A 21,372-nucleotide genomic window follows, 5' to 3' on the forward strand; every position below is an offset into this window, starting at 1 on the left:
AGCTGTCTGGAAAGTCCACAGGGACGTTCTCCTGGCAGAGTGGAGCCTGCCCTGGTGCTGCTCAGACCCAGGGCCCAGGGCTTGGTGTGATCCTGCCTGGGATCCCTCCTCCTGGGAATCTGCCCCATAGCGCCCACACCTGCTTTCACTGCATTCTCCTCTCTTCCTCGCCTAGGGTTTCCAAGGGAAGACCGGCCCCCCTGGTCCTCCAGGAGTGGTGGGACCTCAGGTACGTTTGTCCCTAGGAGAGAATGGACTCCAGACCCTAGCATTAGTCTGTCTGTCCCTCTTCTCTCGGTCACACATCCCTGCCCCTGGTCCGCCTGACCCAGACTCCTGGGGCTGGGGTCAATGGTGGGGGCTGGGATTTCAGGCAGGGGTCCTGAACTTCAGTCTGTTTTTGGGTGCATTCTCATCATCTTGTCCCCCAGGAGAGGCAGTTCCCCTACAGAGACACAAGGTGGTGTAGTTACTCCACATGGGGCAGGAAAAAACCCAGCAGTGGCCCAGGAATGCTGGGGAATTTCCCGGGAGCTTTGGGGCAGGGATAAAGGGGTTCTGGAGGAGTGCTTTAGGGTGGCCAGGTTGGGCTCTTTTGGCAGACAGTGGGATGAAGGGCCTGAGACTGGGAACTCTCTCTGCCTTTGTCTAGGGAGCAGCAGGAGAAACCGGCCCTATGGGGGAGAGAGGTCACCCAGGCCCCCCAGGGCCCCCTGGAGAGCAGGGACTACCTGGGACAGCTGGAAAAGAAGGAACAAAGGTCAGTGAGGGGCCAGGCAGAGGGGAAGTTGGGGAACTGGGGATTGGGGTGCTGAAAGGAACAGGTAATTGGCGATTTGAGGGGGGCTCGAGAGCTCTCTGTTTAATCTGGGAGCATGGCTGTGGCTCATCACCTCTCCTTTCCTTTTAGGGTGACCCTGGTCCCCCTGGGGCCCCAGGGAAGGATGGTCCTGCTGGTCTGAGGGGATTCCCAGGAGAGAGAGGCCTCCCAGGCACTGCTGTGAGTGTGACTCCCAGACCCCTGCCTGTCACAAGCACCAAGCATCCTGAGTCCCCTCCCTGACCTTGTCCCTGACCCCCTCCATGTCACTCCCCACTTGTATCTTTTGGAACCTGTCTTCCCTCCCCAGCCCTCACCCTTCTCTTTCCACGAAGTCTCATCTTCCCCAAATGTTTGGTTCATAGGGTGGACCTGGTTTGAAGGGGAATGAAGGTCCGTCTGGCCCCCCTGGCCCTGCAGTGAGTCTGGGGTTCCGGGGTGGGGGGGTGGTAGAAAGGACCCAGGAAAGGGGTGGGTGAGGAAGGGTAGGAGTGGCATTCCGATACCACCAGGGGCTGTGGGGCTGGGCAGAGGCTGTCCAGGGACAGCCAGAATGCGTCTGATTTTGGGATCTTCTGGGAATTTTGGTCTGAGGTTCTCTGGTATGGGCGAGCTGGGGTCTCCTTCCTGGGGGTCTGACTCATCTGTTCTCTCAGGGCTCCCCTGGGGAACGAGGTGCAGCAGGATCAGGGGGACCCATTGGTCCACCAGGGCGCCCAGGCCCACAGGGTCCCCCTGGAGCCGCAGGAGAGAAAGGCGTCCCGGTGAGTGTGGTGGTCCTGGGGTGGGGCTCTGGGGAGGGGTCTGTGAGCCTAGGGTTGATGGGCTATGACAAGTTTCCTGTGGGGTGTTTGAGGGTGAGGGTCACCTCCAGGCTATGACTCCTTTGTCCTGTCCCACAGGGTGAGAAGGGCCCCACTGGCCCGACTGGCCGAGACGGGGTGCAGGGTCCTGTGGGGCTTCCTGGTCCTGCTGGGCCTCCAGGTGTGGCTGGAGAGGATGGAGACAAGGTAAGGGACCCCACAGACCCCCACAATCTTCTCTCCAGATGAGATGGCTGACCTGGGCATGACCCCTAGCCCCTGTCATGTCATCCTTCCCACTCTACCTATCACCTTTCTCTAATATCTTGTCTGTCTTCTCCTCCCAGGGTGAGGTGGGGGACCCTGGACAGAAGGGCACCAAAGGGAACAAGGGCGAACATGTAAGTGTCCATGACCTTGACTTCTGATCTCCTGGCCTTTAACCTCGTTCCTACCTGATCTCTCTCCCTGTTTTGGTGTCTCTGACTCTCTTCTCTCACCCAGGGCCCTCCTGGACCCCCTGGACCCATTGGTCCTGTGGGGCAGCCTGGAGCAGCGGTGAGTCACCCCTCTACCCCCACCAAAGGCCCAGCAGCCTCTGGTCCTCCCTCAGCTCCCCTCTGCCCTTGGGGCTGGGAGCGGGAGCATGGGCTCTGGGCATGGCACCCAGCTCTGTGTGGTATTTGTGGATAGAGAACACCTGACCCATGACCCATCCCTGTGTTCTTGACTCTGCTTTCCCTCTACCCTGCAGGGAGCAGATGGGGAGCCTGGAGCTCGGGGACCCCAGGGACACTTTGGAGCCAAAGGCGATGAAGGAACAAGAGGATTCAATGGGCCCCCAGGACCCATTGGCCTACAGGTGTGTTGGGGGATAGGGACAGGGGCTGAGGGGGGGTCAGGATGGGGTGATGTTTGCCCCAGACCTGCCAGCAGCCTGCTGATGAGGACTTGTGGGCATGTGGGTCTGAGGGGAGGGGACTGTGGGACCTATCTGCCTAGGGTTGCACTTTGAGTGGGGTGGTCACCTGTGCCCATGTTTTGTATACCTGCACAGGGTTTGCCAGGCCCCTCTGGGGAGAAGGGAGAAACAGGAGATGTGGGTCCTATGGTGAGTGTGACCCCTACTGACCCTAGCCCCCATACTAGTCACCCCTCTCCCTGGCCAGCCCTCACCCCACACCCCACTGCCGACTCCCTGGCCTGGCTTCTCGTCCTCCTGTCTCCACCACTTATGCTCAGCCGTCTCACTTCCCTTCCCCATCTGTGGTGTATCTCTTTCCCCCCAGGGACCACCTGGCCCCCCAGGACCTCGAGGTCCAGCTGGACCCAATGGCGCTGATGTGAGTCATCTCAGCCCCTGTCCCTTCAGATCAATGTGTCTGGTCCTCTGCCTCCCTTTCCCAGACCATAAACTCTAGTATCGTCTCAGGGGCCAAGAGAAGCCCTTACTCCTGGGAGGCCTCCACTGCCTCACTGCTGTGACCTTGGGCTGCTCATCTGGGACTTTGCCCCTGAAATGGCACCTCCTTCCTAAGCAATGACACCTATTTCTGTTCCTCTTCCAGGGCCCACAAGGTCCCCCGGGAGGTGTTGGGAACCTGGGTCCCCCTGGAGAGAAGGTAATTGGGAAGGGGGTGAACGGAGCAGTCATGGAAGTGGGGGATGAGAGTTGGATTTCTGCCAATTTTGGTTGGGGAGACAAAAGAGAATGAGATGTGGGGAATATCAGAATTTTTTGGCCAGGGAAGGAGAGGAGGTTTTTGACTCTAATCTCTTTGCAGGGGGAACCAGGAGAGTCAGGATCTCCAGGCATCCAGGGCGAGCCAGGTGTCAAGGTGAGTGACAGCTCCAAGGCCCTACTCCCCAATCCCCCTCACCCGCCTCAACCCTGACTCCACTTTTCCTGTGACCTCCTTGAGCTGGAACTCCTCTGCAGCAAGAGTCTCTGCTCCCTGCCATCCTCTGTGAGGCCTGATCCCTGGTCTGAGTGAGCCCTTCTTCCCCTTCCTCAAAGGGAAGGGGACCAGGGGACTCCCCTTATAGGCTTGACTTTCTGTGTGTGTCCCATTGTCACTGAGGGGAGTAGGGGATGGCTGAAGGTGTCTCGGAAGCAGAGGCTGCAGCCCTGATCTTCAAGACCCCCTGGGCCATCTGTGTCCTCCGCTTGTTCTGCAGGGTCCACGCGGGGAACGTGGAGAAAAAGGAGAGTCGGGGCAGCCCGGAGAGCCAGGACCACCAGGGCCTAAAGGCCCCACAGGCGATGATGGCCCCAAAGGGAACCCTGTGAGTTTGGGGCGGTGGGGATGGAGTCCTCTCAGGCCCTGTGAACGACAGACCTGGGAATATGGGTGTGTGTGAGGGAGGATCTTGGAGTGTGGGGAGCCCCGGATTAAGGGGATGCACTGGAAATGGGGCATCTGGAGGGATGCATGGGGTCTAGGATCCAGAGAGAAAGTGAGAGATGCCCTGCAGTTAATACCCTGAGGCATTATACAACACACAGTGCACGTGGTGGGGAGAGGGGTGCAGAGACCTCTTCCTGGGGGGTACCGGTGGACACTGCCTCTAGAGGGCAGTGGCATGTGCCTGTGGGCATCTGTGCTGGGTGGGCTCAGGGAGCTGTGACCCTGACTCTTATTCTCCCTCTGGATCAGGGTCCCGTTGGTTTTCCTGGTGACCCTGGCCCCCCTGGAGAAGGTGGCCCTCGGGTGAGTCTTACTCAGAGAGGGGAAGGGGCAAAAAGGGTGGGGCTTCTATGGGGGGGCCTCTGTGTGGCCGCTGGGCTTGGGTATTGGGAGGCTGGGGTTATGGCAGGGCAGGCAAGGGGATGGGGGATTGACAGTTTTGGGGGTGATGCCAGCCAGGTTGGGGGCCCATCTCTGACCTTACTTCACCTCTGCAGGGCCAGGATGGTGCTAAGGGTGACCGAGGCGAGGATGGTGAGCCAGGACAGCCTGTGAGTGACTGGTGACCCCACAACCCCCCTGAGCCCAAGCCAAGCCTCATCCCCTTTACCCCTCTTCTGTGCCCCACTCCTGAGGGGCTGAGGGGTCCCTTGGCTGGAGGATAAACACTCAGCTACCCCAATTCCTCTCTCCCTAGGGATCCCCTGGTCCCACTGGGGAGAATGGACCCCCAGGGCCACTTGGAAAGCGGGTAAGTGAGGTGGACCCCTGAGACCTCGGGAGGCAGTCCCTGGGCTGTGTGGATGGAGGCTGGGCAATGGCAGGTGGGACGGGCGGGGAGGTGCCTGGTGTCTGCAGTGCCCTGGGTGGGTGTGTGGGCAGGAGCTGGTGGGTTTAAGGGTGTGCAGTATCTCATTGCCCTGGGCAGAGTGTGCATGCAGGAGCTGGTGGGTTTAAGGGTGTGCAGTATCTCATTGCCTGGGCAGAGTGTGCGTGCAGGAGCTGGTGGGTTTAAGGGTGTGCAGTATCTCATTGCCCTGGCCAGAGTGTGCGTGCACGAGCTGGTGGGTTGATGGATGTGTGGTGTCTTGGGCATGTTCGTTCCTGGGTTCTGGTGTGTATGTTCTCACCAGGAGGAGTGGTGGTTACTAACAAAGCAGAATGGAAACTGGAGGAGGGGCTGGCTGGCTTTTCTGTGGGCCAGGGGTGAAACTTTTTAGTTGCTGGGACAGGAGACGGGCCACCAGGTAGGGTGTGGGCAAGTGGCTCTTCACAAATGTACAGACTACCCAGTATCTTCACACTTGTCACAGCTGCATCTGTTCTGCACATCTGTGAATCAGCCCTCTGGGTGTGTCCCTGTGTACGCACATGTGTGTGTGCATGTGTATGTGTGTGTCTAGGACAGGAAGGGGAAAGGGTTGAGCCTGGCTGCCCATGGCCTCACGTGCTCTTCCTTCTCGCTCCATCTGCAGGGTCCTGCTGGCTCGCCTGGTCCCGAGGGGCGACAAGGAGGGAAGGGAGCCAAGGTGAGGGAAAGGCCGCCCTGGTGCTGGAGCATCCCCTCCGCCTCCCACCCCTCAGATGCCTCGGTCCCCAGATGCCTACCCCATGTCCACCTCTCCCATGTTGGGACCTTTTGGGGAGAGGCGTTCCCTATACTTGTTCCTGCGCTAGGGGCTCCTAGAGTTTGGCCCTTCCTCCCTGCCTCACATCTTCCACCTTGGACCCTCTGCCCCCTGCCCACACCCCACTCTTCTGCCCTTCAGGACATGTTCCTTGTGTGTGTTTCAGGGAGATCCTGGTGCTGTAGGTGCCCCGGGGAAGACAGGCCCGGTGGGTCCTGCAGGCCCAGCAGGGAAACCTGGCCCTGATGGTCTGAGGGGGCTCCCAGGCTCAGTGGTAAGTCACCGCAGGGAAGGGCTGGGCTGGGGTGGGAGTGAGGAGCCATGGGAGGGGTGCAGTGTGGGGATGCTCCCCCTGACCCCTGTGGTCCCCTCAAATCTTCAGGGTCAGCAAGGCCGACCTGGAGCTACAGGCCAGGCTGGGCCCCCAGGTCCTGTGGTGAGTGACTGGGATAGGGCTGGGTGAGGGGTGAGGGTGCTGCCCTGGGACAGAGCTGAAGCCCTGGAGGAAGTGGAGACTGTTGGGGAGAACTTGGTCCCACCTCTCCCTTGAGAGAGTGATTTCCCATCTCTCCACAGGGACCCCCAGGGCTGCCTGGTCTCCGGGGCGATGCTGGAGCCAAGGGAGAGAAGGTGAGTGACAGACACGTGGCCAGGTGTCTCTCCCATCACCCTCGACCCTGAAACCTGTGGGACCTGAGTGCCCACTGCTCTGCTTCAGGCCTCCAGCAGCCAGTCCCAGGGGGTCCCTGCTCAGTGAGGGCCACTCACGGACCCTGTGCCCGGCTCCCACTCCGTGTCTTCTTGGCCCTTCTCCCCATCCACATGACTCCTCTTTGCATTCTCTTGACTGCCTGCACCCTTCTCTAGGGCCACCCAGGTCTCATTGGACTGATTGGGCCCCCGGGTGAGCAGGGAGAGAAGGGAGATCGGGGACTTCCTGGGCCTCAGGGCTCCCCTGGGCAGAAGGGTGAGACGGTGAGTAGAGGGCACGGTCCTGGAAGTTGTGGGGGTTGAGAGTAGGGTGGAGAGGGGTGGAGTTGGAGTTGGGACTCAGCTGTGGGTGAGCGAGCAGATGCTCAGGAGGGTGTGGGAGGAGGACCCGGTTGAACCAGACCCTACCCTTCCTAGGGTATCCCAGGAGCATCCGGCCCCATTGGTCCTGGAGGCCCCCCTGGCCTCCCGGTGAGTACTGCCTCTGTTCCTCCACCAAATCCCCTAAACCCCTCTGCTGCCTGCCCATGGCCTCCCAATGACTTCCACGGAACCACCAGCCTAACAAGCATAGTCCTCAGGGTCCCCCATTTGTCCTGTCACCCCCAGTCCCTCCTCCCCATACTTCCAGGGCTGTGAATGTCCTGGTATTCCCACAGGACTGCTCCTCCTGTAGTAACCCAAGGCTCCTGTGAACTTGGGACCTCGCCTCCCCGCTCCTCCGAGTCCTGACCTTCCCCTGCAGTGACTGTCTCTTTCTTGTTTCTCATTTCACAGGGACCTGCTGGCCCCAAAGGAGCCAAAGGAGCCTCAGTGAGTGACCCCCTTCAGCTCTGACCTTTGCCCCACCCCCCTCTGGACTTGATGATGTCTCTCCAGGGCAAATAGACTCCCCGCAAGGAGCCCCTTAATCCCAGCCAGGAGGCTGATTTGATCCTTCTGTGACCTTGATCCATGCTTGACCTCTTGATCCCTCCATGACCTCATTTATTCCTTGTCAGGGCCCAGCCGGACCCAAGGGAGAGAAAGGTGTGCAGGGCCCTCCAGGACACCCGGTGAGTGAGGAACCGGGGCCGCTCCCAGAGCCATTCCCCTCTGCTCCATTGCTGCCACACTTCACCCTCACACTAACCTCATCTCTTGCCCTCTCCATCTGTCCCTGCACCCAGGGTCCCCCGGGCGAGGTGATCCAGCCACTGCCCATCCAGATGCCCAAGAAGACTCGGCGCTCGGTGGGTGGAAGCCGCCTGATGCAGGAAGATGAGGCCATACCGACCGGGGGAGCCCCCGGCAGTCCTGGGGGGCTGGAGGAGATCTTTGGCTCACTCGACTCCCTGCGGGAGGAGATCGAGCAGATGAGGCGGCCGACAGGGACCCAGGAGAGCCCTGCTCGCACCTGCCAGGACCTAAAGCTGTGCCACCCAGAGCTGCCTGATGGTCAGTGCCAGCCTCAGGGTGTACAAACATCTCCCCAACAGCATGGGTACTGAACAAGCAGAATGGATGCTGGGGGAGTCCTGGAGAAGGTGTTGGATTGAGGGTGAGGGCTGAGGGGCTGGGAACTGCAGCTATTTACCAACCAGATCAGAGGTATCCCAATACTTTAGCAACTGATCTGGGTCAGTATGTACCAGTTGGTTATCAGCCCAGTGTCTGCAACAGCAGATAAATATACATATGTGCACACACCTGTTTGCACCTGAACAGGTGAATCTATGTGATCACCTGCAACCACATGTTGTCCTAGAATGAGGCTGTCCATACTCGGACCTCCTCCAGTCAGACGGTCTGGGGTTACTGTTGGGGGCAGAGGTGTCACGTGATGAAAGTGGGCTGCAGCGGTAGGATGGGCTATATTCTAGGGTTCTGGGAGGGAGGAGGACCAGGAGACTAAGAGCATGATGGGGAGGGCTGGGAGGGAAGAGGGAATGTGGAGGCAAAGAGCATCTTGGAGCCTGGACCTGGGTGGCCCTGACCTCCCCTCTCCCTCACCCAACAGGAGAGTACTGGGTCGACCCCAACCAGGGCTGTGCTCGGGATGCCTTCCGAGTTTTCTGCAACTTCACAGCAGGGGGTGAGACCTGTGTGACACCCAGGGATGATGTCACGCAGGTGAGAGCTGGCCCCTGGCTGCCCCTCCCCTGCCCCATAGTGCATCCCCTCAGGGCCTAGTGGTTTCTGGGTTTTGGTGACAGTCCTCTGGCTATTGCCCCCCATGGAGCCTGCCACCCTTTCTCCACTTCTTAGCTCTTTCTTCGTTTCCTTCTCACCGGTCCTCTGATGTTCACTTTGCCTTTCGTGTATCCCCAGTCTCCTGGCTCCCACTCAGCCCCTCATTTCTTTCCCAGCCCTTGCCTTCCAGCCATTCCCTGCTTATGATTTTGGCTCAGCTGTCCTGGTGCTGTAGATGCTCCTGAGGCCCGTCTCTGTGTCCCCCTGACACCAGCCCTCTCTCTCCTTCCAGTTCTCTTACGTGGACTCAGAGGGTTCCCCAGTGGGTGTGGTCCAGCTCACCTTCCTACGGCTGCTCAGCGTCTCAGCCCACCAGGACGTCTCCTACCCTTGCTCTGGAGCAGCCCGCGACGGTCCCCTGAGACTCCGCGGGGCCAATGAGGATGAGCTGAGCCCAGAGACCAGCCCTTATGTCAAAGAATTCAGAGATGGCTGCCAGGTGGGAATAGGAAGAGCTGGGTGGGGGACTGATCTCAGACTCAGGCTGGAGGAAGGAGGTGGGAAGACCCCTTGGGCAGGGTGCCCAGGGAGAGCAGGGAGGAGTCCGTCCTGCTGGATTGTCAGGGATGCCTTAGGGAGCCCAAAAGCCAGTGAGGAGGGTGGAAAAGATGGAAGCCATCAGGTGAGGTTCACTTGGGTACACATACCAGCGTCACACAAGGTAATGCAGACATGTACACAGACTGGCACATGGCTGCCCAGCAGAGGCACACGGTGGGGGAGAAGCAAGCACATACGCATGGGTACACAGACACTCCCAATCTGTACATCCTGAGTCACCCTGATGGGGCCAAGGTACTCAGAGGAGAGGTGAGCCTGGGCCCCAACCCAGCTCACCCTTTCTTCCCTGTCTCCCCCTGAAGACACAGCAAGGCCGGACGGTGCTGGAGGTGCGAACGCCTGTGCTGGAGCAGCTGCCGGTGCTGGATGCCTCCTTCTCAGACCTGGGAACCCCACCGAGGCGGGGAGGGGTGCTGCTGGGGCCTGTCTGCTTCATGGGATAGGACCTTCTCTGTCTGATCCTGTCCATTGGAACCAGGCCCACCTGGAATCCCACAACATCAGCTCTGTGCCACCTCCCGAGAGGGCTCCTCACCATCTAGGGAGCCTTGGGCCAGGGCACAGAGAGCCCTCAGTCAGGGGCAGGCCAGGGGAGGGGTGAAGTGGTTGCCCGGACACCCCACGGGAGGAGTGGCATCTGGGGCTCTTGGGCCTCCCACCTGGAGCCTGTGACCCGTTAGAGAGCTGAGACCCTTATTTAAAACTCACCTCCCAATCGCCTCAAACAAATGGAAGAGAAGAGAAAGGACACGGTGTATTTTGTATTTAAAAGTAATTATATTAATTATTTAAAGCGTGGAAAGCAAAATAACAAAAAAGAGAAATGCCCACAAAAATCAGCAAATGTTGGAGATAGGGCTCTCGGGGGTGGGCTCCGGCACCCACATCCTTGTGTCAGGACTTTCCTCAGTGACTGTGTGTGGGGGGTTTCAGGGCTGAACCCTCCCTCCCTCCCACCTCACCTGTCACACCCACTGTGAAAGTTGGAATACGTGGTCTCCCTGGCCTCAGGGCTCTGACTCTGCCAGGGTGGGGCTCTCTAACCCGCAGGTGTTGGCTGCCTGGCCCATGTGCACACTGTCTCTTCCACTTGGTCTGGGTCTGGCAGGCACTGCCTGCAACTTGAGGGCCAGGATGCTCCCCCAGGGAAGAAACGGAATAGTGTGGGGTGTGTGCAGGGCTGCATCCAGCAGATGGCTGGAATATTAAAATTCTTCTATATTGGCTGGTAAATTGCCATGGCCCTGAGCCACTGAGTATGTTCATTGCCACCCCTGTCCCTCCCCTGGGAACCCCTCCCCTTCCCTGATCCTGAAATTAAAGGGTTAATGTGTGGCATATGGAAGGGACTCCTAAGGACCCTGTGCTCAGCATCCATGCTGACTGATGGTTAAATAATGTGATTGTTTCCTCCCAGGTGTCTGTGTCACTGCTCGTGTTGTTATTTCAGTCTCCCCCAACACCCATCTGATGTTCCCTCTTCCCAGCTAAGTGGTTACCAGAATCGTATGGCTTAATCCAGATACCCTGCAAGCCCTGCCGGGCTGGGGTGTCAGGGCCCAGAGTTTACAAAGCCTGGGTGACTAGCATAAAATTACAAACGACGCCCCAGGGACACCAGGTAGGGGTTTAGGGTCCCTGTGGGCCCAGATTCTGACACAGGTGTGCAATTGCTTCTGGGTGTGGGCGGGCACGTGCTCCAGAAGGAGCCTTACATAGCCCAGTCTAATCTCTCTAAATGGGGAGGCTGAGGCCCACTTCCAAGAAGACATTTACTGCATCTGTACCTCTGGTCACCTTATGCCTCCCCATCAGGCTTGTGCTGTGCTATCATGAAGACCAGGGCTGTGGCCAGGCCCTCGACACTCGCGTGTAGTCACGTGCACACTCCTTGAGTCTTTGTGTTGGGTGGAGACGCATAGTCCCTGCCTGTGTCCCCCCACTCTTGACTGACCCCCACTTCCGTAGCCTCCCTCTCCTGGGCACTCAGAAGCTCTGCTCCCTCCGGGTTAGGTGTCCAAGAAGGCCTCTCTTCCAAGGCTGGCCGCGCAGTCGGGACCCCCTAGCTGGCGCCCATGGGGCTTCACGTTCCCAAGCAGCATTGCCTGGCTCCTGCCCGTCAGGGCGCTGCATTAAAACGTGTTCCAGGGCCTCACCCCACCTGGGACGCCTCTTCCTCGCGGGCGCCAGGCTCACGGGTGCGCACCTTTGCGTCCCGGTTTCGCATCGGCAGCCTCGGGGAGGGCCTGGTGGGGCTGCCCTTCACCCTGAGCACGCGCCCGGGTTGGCTGCGCCCCCGCCCCTCCTCCTCGTACTTCTTCCTCCCAGCGTGTCCCCGACAGCATCGGCTTGGCGGTCCCGGTCCCAACTCATTCTCGCTGGCAGGAAGCCCCACGTGGGCGTCTAGAGGGCCACCCTGGCCCGGGCGGGTGCGCGGAAAAACCTCTGGAGGATGGAAGCCGCTCCTTGGCGCTGGCGCCTCCGCTTCTGCCGCCCCCTAGAGCCCGCGCTAAGACCGCGGCCCTGCACCGGGTGAGCAAAACAATCCCGGTCCCTCAACGCCTCTCCCTCGTCACCCGCTGAGCTCCCACCAACTCCCCTTGACCCAGGAGGCCGAATGGAGGAAGAAGCCCCTGATCTCATCTGTCAGGGGTCCGGTGGTGGATAGGGTTTCTGGGATCACCCATGCCCTCCATCTCAATATCCAAGGCCCAGGGGCTTCAGACACCCCCTTCCCTCCCTCTCAGGGTCAGATCAAGAGAAGATCAGACCTAAATAGGTGCCCCCCATCTGTTTCGTCCGCACCCACTCCCAGCCAAGCCAGGCTGGAACTGAGGTTTCTCTGGCGCTCTTTCTGCAGCTGGAGCCAAACCAACAGAGGTCGCCCCCTGAAAACCAAGAGGACTTTCCCAAAGGTCACGTTTGGTCAGATGCTCTGAGTTCCGAAGGCTTCTCTGCATGGAAACAATGCTATACAGTCACTCGAATAACATTTATATACGGCAGCTAAGTCCCCAGGGCAATCCACAAAAGCCTATTTAATTACACAGTGCTGCCAACCAACCCCATCTAACAGTTTCATGAGGGAGTCTGTGCCAAGTTGCTGTTGAGGAGGCCAGGCCCACAGCCTTCTCTTGGCAGCTAACTTCTTCCTCCCCTCCAGAAAGCTAGAGCCAGGCTCTAAGGAAAGGTGGGAGGGGTTTAAGGGCAGGGCTGTGGAGGCGGGGTTTTGGGGTGGAGCTGGGTGTGAATAGGCCAAGTGCCCCGGCCTCTGGGCCTGTGGGTATTGGTAGTGTCACCATTGGCTGGTGGGCAATGGAGGCTTCTGCATGGGGTGGGAGGAGATAGGGAAGAGAAAGGCAGAGGTTTTAGGGAACTACTTCGGGTCTGATTGGGGCAGAACATAAACTTTTGTTGGAGCAGCCAAGTTCTGAAAAGTATTGACTGCCTATGGAAGGAGTTGAACTTGAACTCAAAAAGTAAGAGAGAGTCATTGATGGTGTTTGAAAAGGCGAAAGATGTGATGGAACTGTGTGCTGCTTGGTGGCGGAGAAGAGGAGGGTTTGGGATGGGGCACGCAGGGAGATCATGTTTTTGTTTTTGAGACAGAGCTCTGTCGCCCAGGCTCTGTCTTGAGTGCAGTGGCACAATCTCAGTTCGCTGCAGCCTCTGCCTCCTGGGTTCAAGCAATTCTCCTGCCTCAGCCTCCCGAGTAGCTGGGACTACAGGTGTGCACCGCCACCCCGGCTAATTTTGTATTTTAGTAGAGACAAGGTTTCCTCATGTTGGCCAGGATGGTCTTGATCTCTTGACCTTGTGATCTGCCCGCCTCAGCCTCCCAAGTGCTGGGATTACAGGCATGAGCCACTGCGCGGGAGATCTTGTATAGAGGGAGGGCTGTGGGGTGGGTCCTCTGGCCTATCACACCCTTGGAGCTGCTTTTCAGCTTTGGGCTTATATTTTTAGCATTTGTAACTTATAATCAAAAAATAACTTGTGAAATAAAATAAAAATAACTTACAGACCACTTACATCACTGTACCTGGGAGCACCACATATCCTAGAAGGCCATGGGCTACACAGAGCTGTTCTTGCCCTCTCTCGGCTGTCTTGCATGCTGAGGTTTGTAGTTTTGAATGAACCAGGGCAGGTAGGGGTGGAGATGAGACAGAGGAAGGAATGAGTCAAAACAAGGCTCTCAGCCTGGGCAACAATGCAAGATCCCTTCTCTCTCTTTCTCTCTCTGTCTTTCTCTCTCTTTCTCTGTGAGACAGGGTCTCACTCTGTCACTCAGGCTGGAGTGGAGTGGCAAGATCATGGTTCACTGCAGCCTTGACCTCCCTGGGTTCCAGCGATCCTCCCACCTCAGCCTCCCGAGTAGCTGGGTTTCCAGGCGTGTACCAGAAGTTTTTGTATTTTTTGTAGAGATGGGATTTTCCCCCTGTTTCCCAGGCTGGTCTTGAACTCCTGGGCTCAAGCGATCTGCCCATCTTGGCCTCCCAAAGTGCTGAGATTACAGGTATGAGCCACCACGCACGGCCCTTTTTCTCTACAAAAAATAATTTAAAAATTAGCTGGGCAGGGTGGCGTGTGCCTGTAGTCGCAGCTACTCAGGAGGCTCAGGCAGGAGGATCGCTTGAGCCTGGGAGTTTGAGGTTGCAGTGAGCTGCGCTTCTGCCACTACACTCCAGCCTGGGTGACAGAGACCCCATCACAAACAAACAAACAAACGAACAAACTAAACCAAGGCTCCAGCTGCCTCAGAAACAAGTTTCTGGGTAGTAAGTGGTGGCCACCTTGTTTTGTGCTTAACCCTTTTTGCTACAAGTTTGGTGTGGTCAGCAGGGGGCATCAGGGCCACACCGGAGCTTCCTTCTGTCAAGCTGTGCAGTTCACAGAGACTGTACACGTGTAGGCCATAGTTATGTTTCTCAACTCAAACCTGGAGTAAGCAGAAGTCACCTTGAGTGCTTACAATTGGCCTTCTGTTATCTTTTCTCTCATATTCAGGGTAGTTTCATGGGAACTGGCACTGACAGCAGACTGCCATGTCAGTAGGGAAGACCTGTCCTGCTAGTCCTTGAATAAAGACCAAGGATATCTACAGGGGCATCTCCTTTAGGGCTCTCCCTACATGGCCAGGATGGTAGAATGAACACAGCTCTCAGCTTCCGTGAGAGCCAGCATATCACCCTGTCTGGCTTTCCCTCAACTGGCAGGAGCAGGTCAATCTGTTTTGTTTACTTTGCTCTGGCCTCTTTATTTTTTGAGACAGGGTCTCACTCCCCTTGCCTAGGCTAGCATGCAGTGGTGCGATCATGGCTCACTATAGCCTCGACTTCTCATGCTCAGGTGATTCTTCCACCTCAGCCTCCTGAGTAGCTGGGACTACAGGCGAGTGCACCATGCCCAGCTAATTTTTTGTATTTTTAGTAGAGACAGGATTTCGCCATGTTGCCCAGGCTGGTCTCGAACTCCTGGGCTCAAGCAGTTTCCCCGCCTCGACCTAAAGTGTTGGGATTATCTGGCCTCTCTTTCTGTTAGAAACACCTTACTCTAGGTTGAAGGACTTTTGGTTCCCGAGACATGGATAAAGGCCACATGGGCTGTACAGCAGCTCAGGTAAAGGTCATGTTCCAGGTCTTCGTCACTTCATCTATAATAGGCTTGGACTCCGGCAGAGTCTCGGGCCAAAGAATGTGGGTAACAGAGATATGTTCCTTGTTGTGTTCACATCTCCCTGGGGCCTGGGCTATATTGTTGGGTTCGGTAATGGGCCTGCTGTCCTCACGAAATAAGGCATACTGGTATTTCTAAAGCTGGGAGAGATTTCTTTTCTTTTTTTTCTGAGACAGAGTCTCGCTCTGTTGCCTAGGCTGGAGTGCAGTGGTGCGATCTCGGCTCACTGCAAGCTCCGCCTCCCGGGTTTACGCCATTCTCTTGCCTCAGCCTCCCAAGTAGCTGGAACTACAGGTGCCCGCCACCACATCTGGCTAAATTTTTCTATTTTTTTTTAGTAGAGACGGGGTTTCACCGTGTTAGCCAGGATGGTCTCGATCTCCTGACCTTGTGATCTGCCCACCTTGGCCTCCCAAAGTGCTGGGATTACAGGCGTGAGCCACCGTGCCCGGCCAATGCCCCGGCCAATGCTGGGAGAGATTTTTATAATTCCATTACTTTCCAGTTGTGGTTATTTTTATTAATACCTGCAGGTTTTCTTTACTTTTAGAGCTGTAAATCTATAGAAACAAACAAACCCCAAACCCAGCAAACATGTTTCAGAAACATTAGGGATAGGGAGAAGATGAGAAATAGCACCCTGTTTGATTGGGGCCCTGGGGAGAGAGGGACTCAGACAAAAGAGTTTGAGTGGCAGGTGGTCTAGTTTTGGGTGGGTGGAGCAGACTTAGGGCCAAAGGTGGCACTGATTTTAGCTGGCAGCAGGCCTCTCTGTATTTCTAACTGAGACTTCTCCTTCCTTTAGCTTAGCAGGGATGCTTTGCTTCTGAGTTGCACATTTAACCTCAGCATCAGTTTCTTCACCTGCAAAGTGGGATAATACTTGCTCTGTAAGGGAATAATTCCCCCTTCAGTGACAGCCTTTGCAATGGAAAGAGAGGGGAAGGACCTGACAAGATGTCTTGGTTCCATCTCCATGCCTTGGTTATTGCTGACATGCGGGTGTCTGAGGCATGCTACTGTCCCTTTTACACTTTTGATCTTAGTGCTGTTAAAACTCCCTACTTACTATTATTATTATTAATTTGTTACAAATAGCAAAATTGAATTCAGAATAGCTTAAGCCCTAGAAGGAACTGATTGTAAAAATATTGGGTTTCTCCGGATTTGAAGACAGAGTTGACTCAGCAGGGAAGAGTGAGAGCAGTTCTGGGGACCTCAGGGGCTCGTAGACTTTGTCCCTGGAGTGTGGATACCCACCACTCAGCAGAGCTGCTCTTGACCTCTGTGTCTCTGGGCTCCATGGTTCAGTCATGGAGAGACAATCTGGTTGGCTTAGCTTGGGTCATCTGTCTCCCTGAGAACCAATTTTCTGTGGCTGAGGGCCCAGTGTACCAACAAACAGGTATGTAGGATGCCTTTTGGTGGAGGTGGAGGGTCGTTGGGGGCACTGTTCCCAGATAATGTGGGATCCTAAGGCCCCCAGAAGGTGTCCGCTCTCTTTCCCTTCTTCGCTTCCGTCTAAACAGACTCCTTTATATGCATTTGAGCAGCATGATACAACCAGCCCCTTCATGACCACATTTGCTCTCCCTGCCACTCAATCTCCTGGATGGGCAACCCAAAGTCACATTCAGCTGCTGTGGCCATGACTTCTCTTACCTCAGAGGCCGACATCTCTGCCAGTTCCTATTTTGCCACTTTGTGGTTCAGCACATAAACTTTCGTGGCCATTATATCCAGGGCTGCATTGCGACTTCTGCGGACCCTGTGCACTTTTCTAAACAATAAACTCAAAATCATACTTATGACCATGTTGATATACAGGCAAGTATATTAATATTATATATTAAAATATTTTCTTCAACCTTAAAGTAATTTTTTTTCTATTTTAAAAGAAATGTAAACATTGCCATGGGCTCCAGGGAGTACTGTGGGCCCTAGGCACTGTGGCTGCTGCACATAATGGATCCATGGGCCCTCCTTGTGTCTTCGTTAAAGATTTTACTGTATTACTCTTAAAATGCAATCACAATTCTATTACATTTTTAATAATCATTCCTGTTCTCATCAAATATCCAGTCAGTGTTCAGATTTCCAAGATTGTTTTGTAGGTTTTGCGTGTGTGTGTGTGTTTGACTCACGATCCAAATAAAGTTGATAGTCTTCTAATTCTTTAAAGATCTACATTTTCCCTTGTTTATTTAGAAGTCCTTTTTGTTTACTTTTATTATGGACAAATTTAAGCATATACAAAAGTGGTTTATTATTGCTTTTTTTTTTTTTTGAGATGGTCTCACTCTGTTGCCCAGATTGGAGCGCGGTGGTGTGCTCAAGTGATGCTCCGGCCTCAGCCTCCCAAGTAGCTGGGACTACAGGCGCCAGCCACCATGCCCGGTTAATTTTTTATTTTTGTAGAGACAGGGTTTTGCCATCTTGTCCAGGCTGATCTCCAACTTCTGAGCTCAAGCAATCTGCTCGTCTTGGCCTCCCAAAGTGTGGAATTATAGGCATGACCCACTGAGCCTTGCCTGTTATTGCTATTTTAAAAATAATTAATACATATTAAAAATCTTCTTCAGTTCTAATTTTGAATATAGTAAATATCAATAACAATATCATAAGTAAAGCTTTTCAGTGTTTTCAGTACTTTTTAAGAGTATAAAGGGGTTTATACTCTTAAAAAGTTGAGAGATTTTTTCAAATTGAGATTTAAAAAAATTGGGAATCACTAATCTAGAAGAACTGTTAAAAATAATCACGCCCACATGTGCTCACCCTTAGATACCTGGATTCAATCCATTTGGGGCCTGAGCGAAGGGACTTGTGTAAAATTTCCCCAAGCGATTCCAAAGTGCAGGCTGAGTTGAGAACCTCTGCTGTAAACTGGAGAGATCCCAGTAAGAAATAAGCAGCTGGGCACAGTGGCTCATGCCTGTAATCCCAGCACTTTGGGAGGCCAAGGCGGGTGGATCACATGACGTCAGGAGTTCGTGACCAGCCTGGTCAACATGGTGAAACCTTGTCTCTACTAAAAATACAAAAAACTTAGCTGGGTGTGGTGGCACGTTTATGGAATCCTAGCTACTGGGGAGGCTGAGGCAGGAGAATCACTTGAACCCGGGAGGCGGAGATTGCAGTGAGCCGAGATCATGCCACTGCACTCCAGCCTGGTAGACAGAATGAGACCCTGTCTCAAAAAAAAAAAAAAAAAAAAAAGAAGAAAGAAATAAGCAAAGATGGCCGGTTGTGGTGGCTGACACCTGTAATCCCAGCACTTTGAGAGGTTGAGGCAAGCGGATCACCTGAGGTCGCGAGTTTGAGACCAGCCTGACCAACATGGAGAAGCCCCGTCTCTACTAAAAATACAAAATTAGTTGGGCATGGTGGTGCATGCCTGTAATCTCAGCTACTCAGGAGGCTGAGGCAGGAGAATCGCTTGAACTCGGGAGGTAGAGGTTGCGGTGAGCTGAGATCATGCCATTGCACTCCAGCCTGGGCAACAAGAGTAAAACTCTGTCTCAAAAAAAAAAGGAAAAAAAAAAAGAAAGAAAGAAAGAAATAAGCAAAGGCACAGAGTGGGAAAGGCAAACAAATGCCCTAGATCTGAAAGGGACTTCTGGAAGCTGCTGCATCCAACAGAAATGCTTGCAAATGCAGGCCCGGACAACCCCAATAACAGGGGCTAAAATAAATAGGAATTCATTTTTCTCACAAGAAATCTGAGGATGACAGCTTTTGGCGATGACAGCTTCTGGCGTTGGTTTGCCCATTTAATGATGCCATCAAGGTCCCAGACTCTTCATATCTTTACACTCCACCCTCCCACAATGTTACCCTTACATATTTTCTTTGGCTAAACTATAAGTACGTTTTTCATAATAGCTGTTCCATTTACTTCACTATCAAACATGACATTCACCAACAAAGAAAAGATGCATTAGACGTGTTCGATACCCCTTAACTGTAGCAATACCTGCCACCACTTTGCTGTCTTGAAAGAGACATTTTATGGCTATTGCAAATGCTTTGAAGATACTAAGACTTGTACCTGCCAGCTATAGATGAAATGTGGGAAACTGGGAAGTATAATTGCCACTGAATTGTGTTATTGATTTATTACTGCAAATAAATCTATGCAGGTCCCTTCTGAAATCAAGATGGTTCTGAACTCAACAAATGTCTTATTGACATGCATAACAGTGGCTGATATTCCTTCTTTATCCTGTTTGTCAGTTTTTGGAATTCACTGATTAGATAAAAATAATCTCACTTGCTCCTTACTAATGAGTTCCACGGAGGGGCATGATGTTGGAAAAGGCACCATGCAAGGCATGATTACTTAGAAGACAAAGGGCTTGTCGGGGAGCTGTTAGGGAGGGTCCTGAGCCAGGGCTTGGGATAAACATCTCATCATTTTACTGTATCTGATGCTTGGAAGTGACATGCACTTTGCAAACTCCATTTTATGTTTTGATGAGTTTGTGCTTGTTTGGCTTGGTTAGGATTAGCTTCAGCTGTGAGAAACAGAAAACCCTGAAAACAACAGTGTCTCCACCAAGATAGAAGTTCATTTCTCTCTCACATACAACCCTAAGGCTGGTGTAGTGTTTAAGTGTCAGAGACTTAGGTTCCTTCTATCTCGTTCTTCCACCAGCCTCAACATAGCTCTTCCCTCAGGTCCAATATGACTTCTTGAGTTCCAGCTTTCATGTTTGTGTTCCAGTCAGCTGAAGGAGAAAGGGGAAATAAGGACAACCTCTCTCTCTTTTTTTTTTTTTTTAGAGGGAGTCTTGCTCTGTTGCCCAGGCTGGAGTGCAGTAGTGGATCTCAGCTCACTGCAACCTTCACCCCCCAGGTTCTAGTGATTCTCCTGCCTCAATCTCCTGAGTAGCTGGGATTACAGGTGCGTGCCACCACCTGTAATTAGCCTGGCTAATTTTTGAATTTTTAGTAGAGATGGGGTTTCACCATGTTGGTCAGGCTGGTCTCAAACTCCTGACCTCAAGTGATCCACCCGCCTTGGCCAATACCTTTAGGCAAAGCATTATAGCAGGCGTCTAAAAACAAATGGGCTGTTTTGTTTTGCTTGGAAATCTCTCCCAAAGGGATTGTTTTGTTTTTTGACATATTTGAAGGCTGTTATAAGTATCTAGGGCTTTTGCTCATGGAGTAGCTGCCCCCTTGCCTCGTGAGGGCACCATTAGTTACCTCTCCATATATGTCTGCCTCTGAGGTGTCTGGCAGTATGAGGAGGCCTCTGGATTTGTTAATACACCACTAGGATGTTTACAATGTGGATCAAGACTTCTTCTTCTTTTTTTTTTTTTGAGACAGAGTCTCTCTCTGTCACCCAGGTTGGAGTGCAATGGTGCAATCTTGGCTCACTGCAACCTCTGCCTCTCAGGCTCAAGCCATTTTTCTGCCTCAGCCTCCCAAGTAGCTAGGATTACAGGCACCTGCCACCATGTCTGTTGTGGGAAGTCAGGAACCCTGAATGGAGGGACCGGCTGGAGCCACAGCAGAGGAACATAAATTGTGAAGATTTCATTTTAATATGGACATTTATCACTTCCCTAATAATACTCTTATAATTTCTTATGCCTGTCTTTACTGCAGTCTCTGAACATAAATTGTGAAGATTTCATGAACATTTATCAGTTCCCAAGTAATACTCTTAAAATTTCTTATTCCTGTCTTAATCTCTTAATCCTATTATCTTCATAAGCTGAGGATGTACGTCACCTCAGGACCACTATTGTACAAATTGATTGTAAAACATGTGTGTTTGAACAATATGAAATCAGTGCACCTTGAAAATGAGCAGAATAACAGCGATTTTAGGGAACAAGGAAAGACAACCGTAAGGTCTGACTGCCTGTGGAGTCAGACAAAAAGAGCCATATTTTTCTTCTTGCAGAGCCTATAAACAGATGTGCAAGTAGGAGAGATATCGCTAAATTCTTTTCCTAGAAAGGAATATTGATAATTAATAATCTGGGAGAAGAATTGCATTCCTGGGGCGAGGTCTATAAACGGCCACTCTGGAAATGTCTGTCTCATGCGGTTGAGATAAGGACTAAAATACACCCTGGTCTCCTGCAGTACCCTCAGGCTCACTAGGGTGGGGAAAAACCCCACCCTGGTGAATTGGAGGTCAGACTGATTCTCTGCTCTTGAACCCTGTTTTCTGTTGTTTAGATGTTTATCAAGACAATAAGTGCACAGCTGAACATAGACCCTCATCAGTAATTCTAATTTTGCCCTTTGCCTTGTGATCTTTACTTTGCTGTTTGCTGTGTGATCTTTATTGCCCTTTGAAGCATGTGATCTTTGTGACCTACTCCGTTTGTACATCCCCTCCCTTTTAAAGTCCTTAATAAAAACCTGCTGGTTTTGTGGCTCAGGCGGACATCACGGACCTACCGATATGTGATGTCACCCCAGCAGCCCAGCTGTAAAATTCCACTCTTTGTACTCTTTCTCTTTATTTCTCAGACCGGCTGACACTTAGGGAAAATAGAGAGAAC

At 53.4% G+C, this 21,372-nt stretch overlaps 1 protein-coding gene across 3 annotated transcripts in view; it reads left to right on the forward strand.

Moving 5' to 3' along the window:
* COL11A2 (collagen type XI alpha 2 chain) overlaps nt 1–10,581 on the forward strand; it is a 30,101-nt gene extending 19,520 nt beyond the window's left edge. For all 3 annotated transcript variants that reach the window (XM_017889273.1, XM_017889274.1, XM_017889275.1), the window contains 29 exons: nt 176–229; nt 653–760; nt 911–1,000; nt 1,186–1,239; nt 1,477–1,584; nt 1,723–1,830; nt 1,971–2,024; nt 2,128–2,181; nt 2,378–2,485; nt 2,681–2,734; nt 2,913–2,966; nt 3,192–3,245; nt 3,408–3,461; nt 3,802–3,909; nt 4,281–4,334; nt 4,529–4,582; nt 4,729–4,782; nt 5,507–5,560; nt 5,826–5,933; nt 6,042–6,095; nt 6,236–6,289; nt 6,527–6,634; nt 6,788–6,841; nt 7,148–7,183; nt 7,372–7,425; nt 7,540–7,807; nt 8,370–8,482; nt 8,835–9,041; nt 9,466–10,581. In XM_017889273.1, the coding sequence (XP_017744762.1) occupies nt 176–229; nt 653–760; nt 911–1,000; nt 1,186–1,239; nt 1,477–1,584; nt 1,723–1,830; nt 1,971–2,024; nt 2,128–2,181; nt 2,378–2,485; nt 2,681–2,734; nt 2,913–2,966; nt 3,192–3,245; nt 3,408–3,461; nt 3,802–3,909; nt 4,281–4,334; nt 4,529–4,582; nt 4,729–4,782; nt 5,507–5,560; nt 5,826–5,933; nt 6,042–6,095; nt 6,236–6,289; nt 6,527–6,634; nt 6,788–6,841; nt 7,148–7,183; nt 7,372–7,425; nt 7,540–7,807; nt 8,370–8,482; nt 8,835–9,041; nt 9,466–9,606 (2,475 nt within the window). In that variant the 3' untranslated portion in view covers nt 9,607–10,581. The remainder of the gene's footprint in view (nt 1–175; nt 230–652; nt 761–910; nt 1,001–1,185; nt 1,240–1,476; nt 1,585–1,722; nt 1,831–1,970; nt 2,025–2,127; nt 2,182–2,377; nt 2,486–2,680; nt 2,735–2,912; nt 2,967–3,191; nt 3,246–3,407; nt 3,462–3,801; nt 3,910–4,280; nt 4,335–4,528; nt 4,583–4,728; nt 4,783–5,506; nt 5,561–5,825; nt 5,934–6,041; nt 6,096–6,235; nt 6,290–6,526; nt 6,635–6,787; nt 6,842–7,147; nt 7,184–7,371; nt 7,426–7,539; nt 7,808–8,369; nt 8,483–8,834; nt 9,042–9,465) is intronic.
* Nucleotides 10,582–21,372: the final 10,791 nt, after the last annotated feature.

This window comes from Rhinopithecus bieti, unplaced genomic scaffold (assembly GCF_001698545.2).
Source record: "Rhinopithecus bieti isolate Rb0 unplaced genomic scaffold, ASM169854v2 scaffold_19200, whole genome shotgun sequence".
Taxonomy (NCBI): Eukaryota; Metazoa; Chordata; class Mammalia; order Primates; family Cercopithecidae; genus Rhinopithecus; species Rhinopithecus bieti.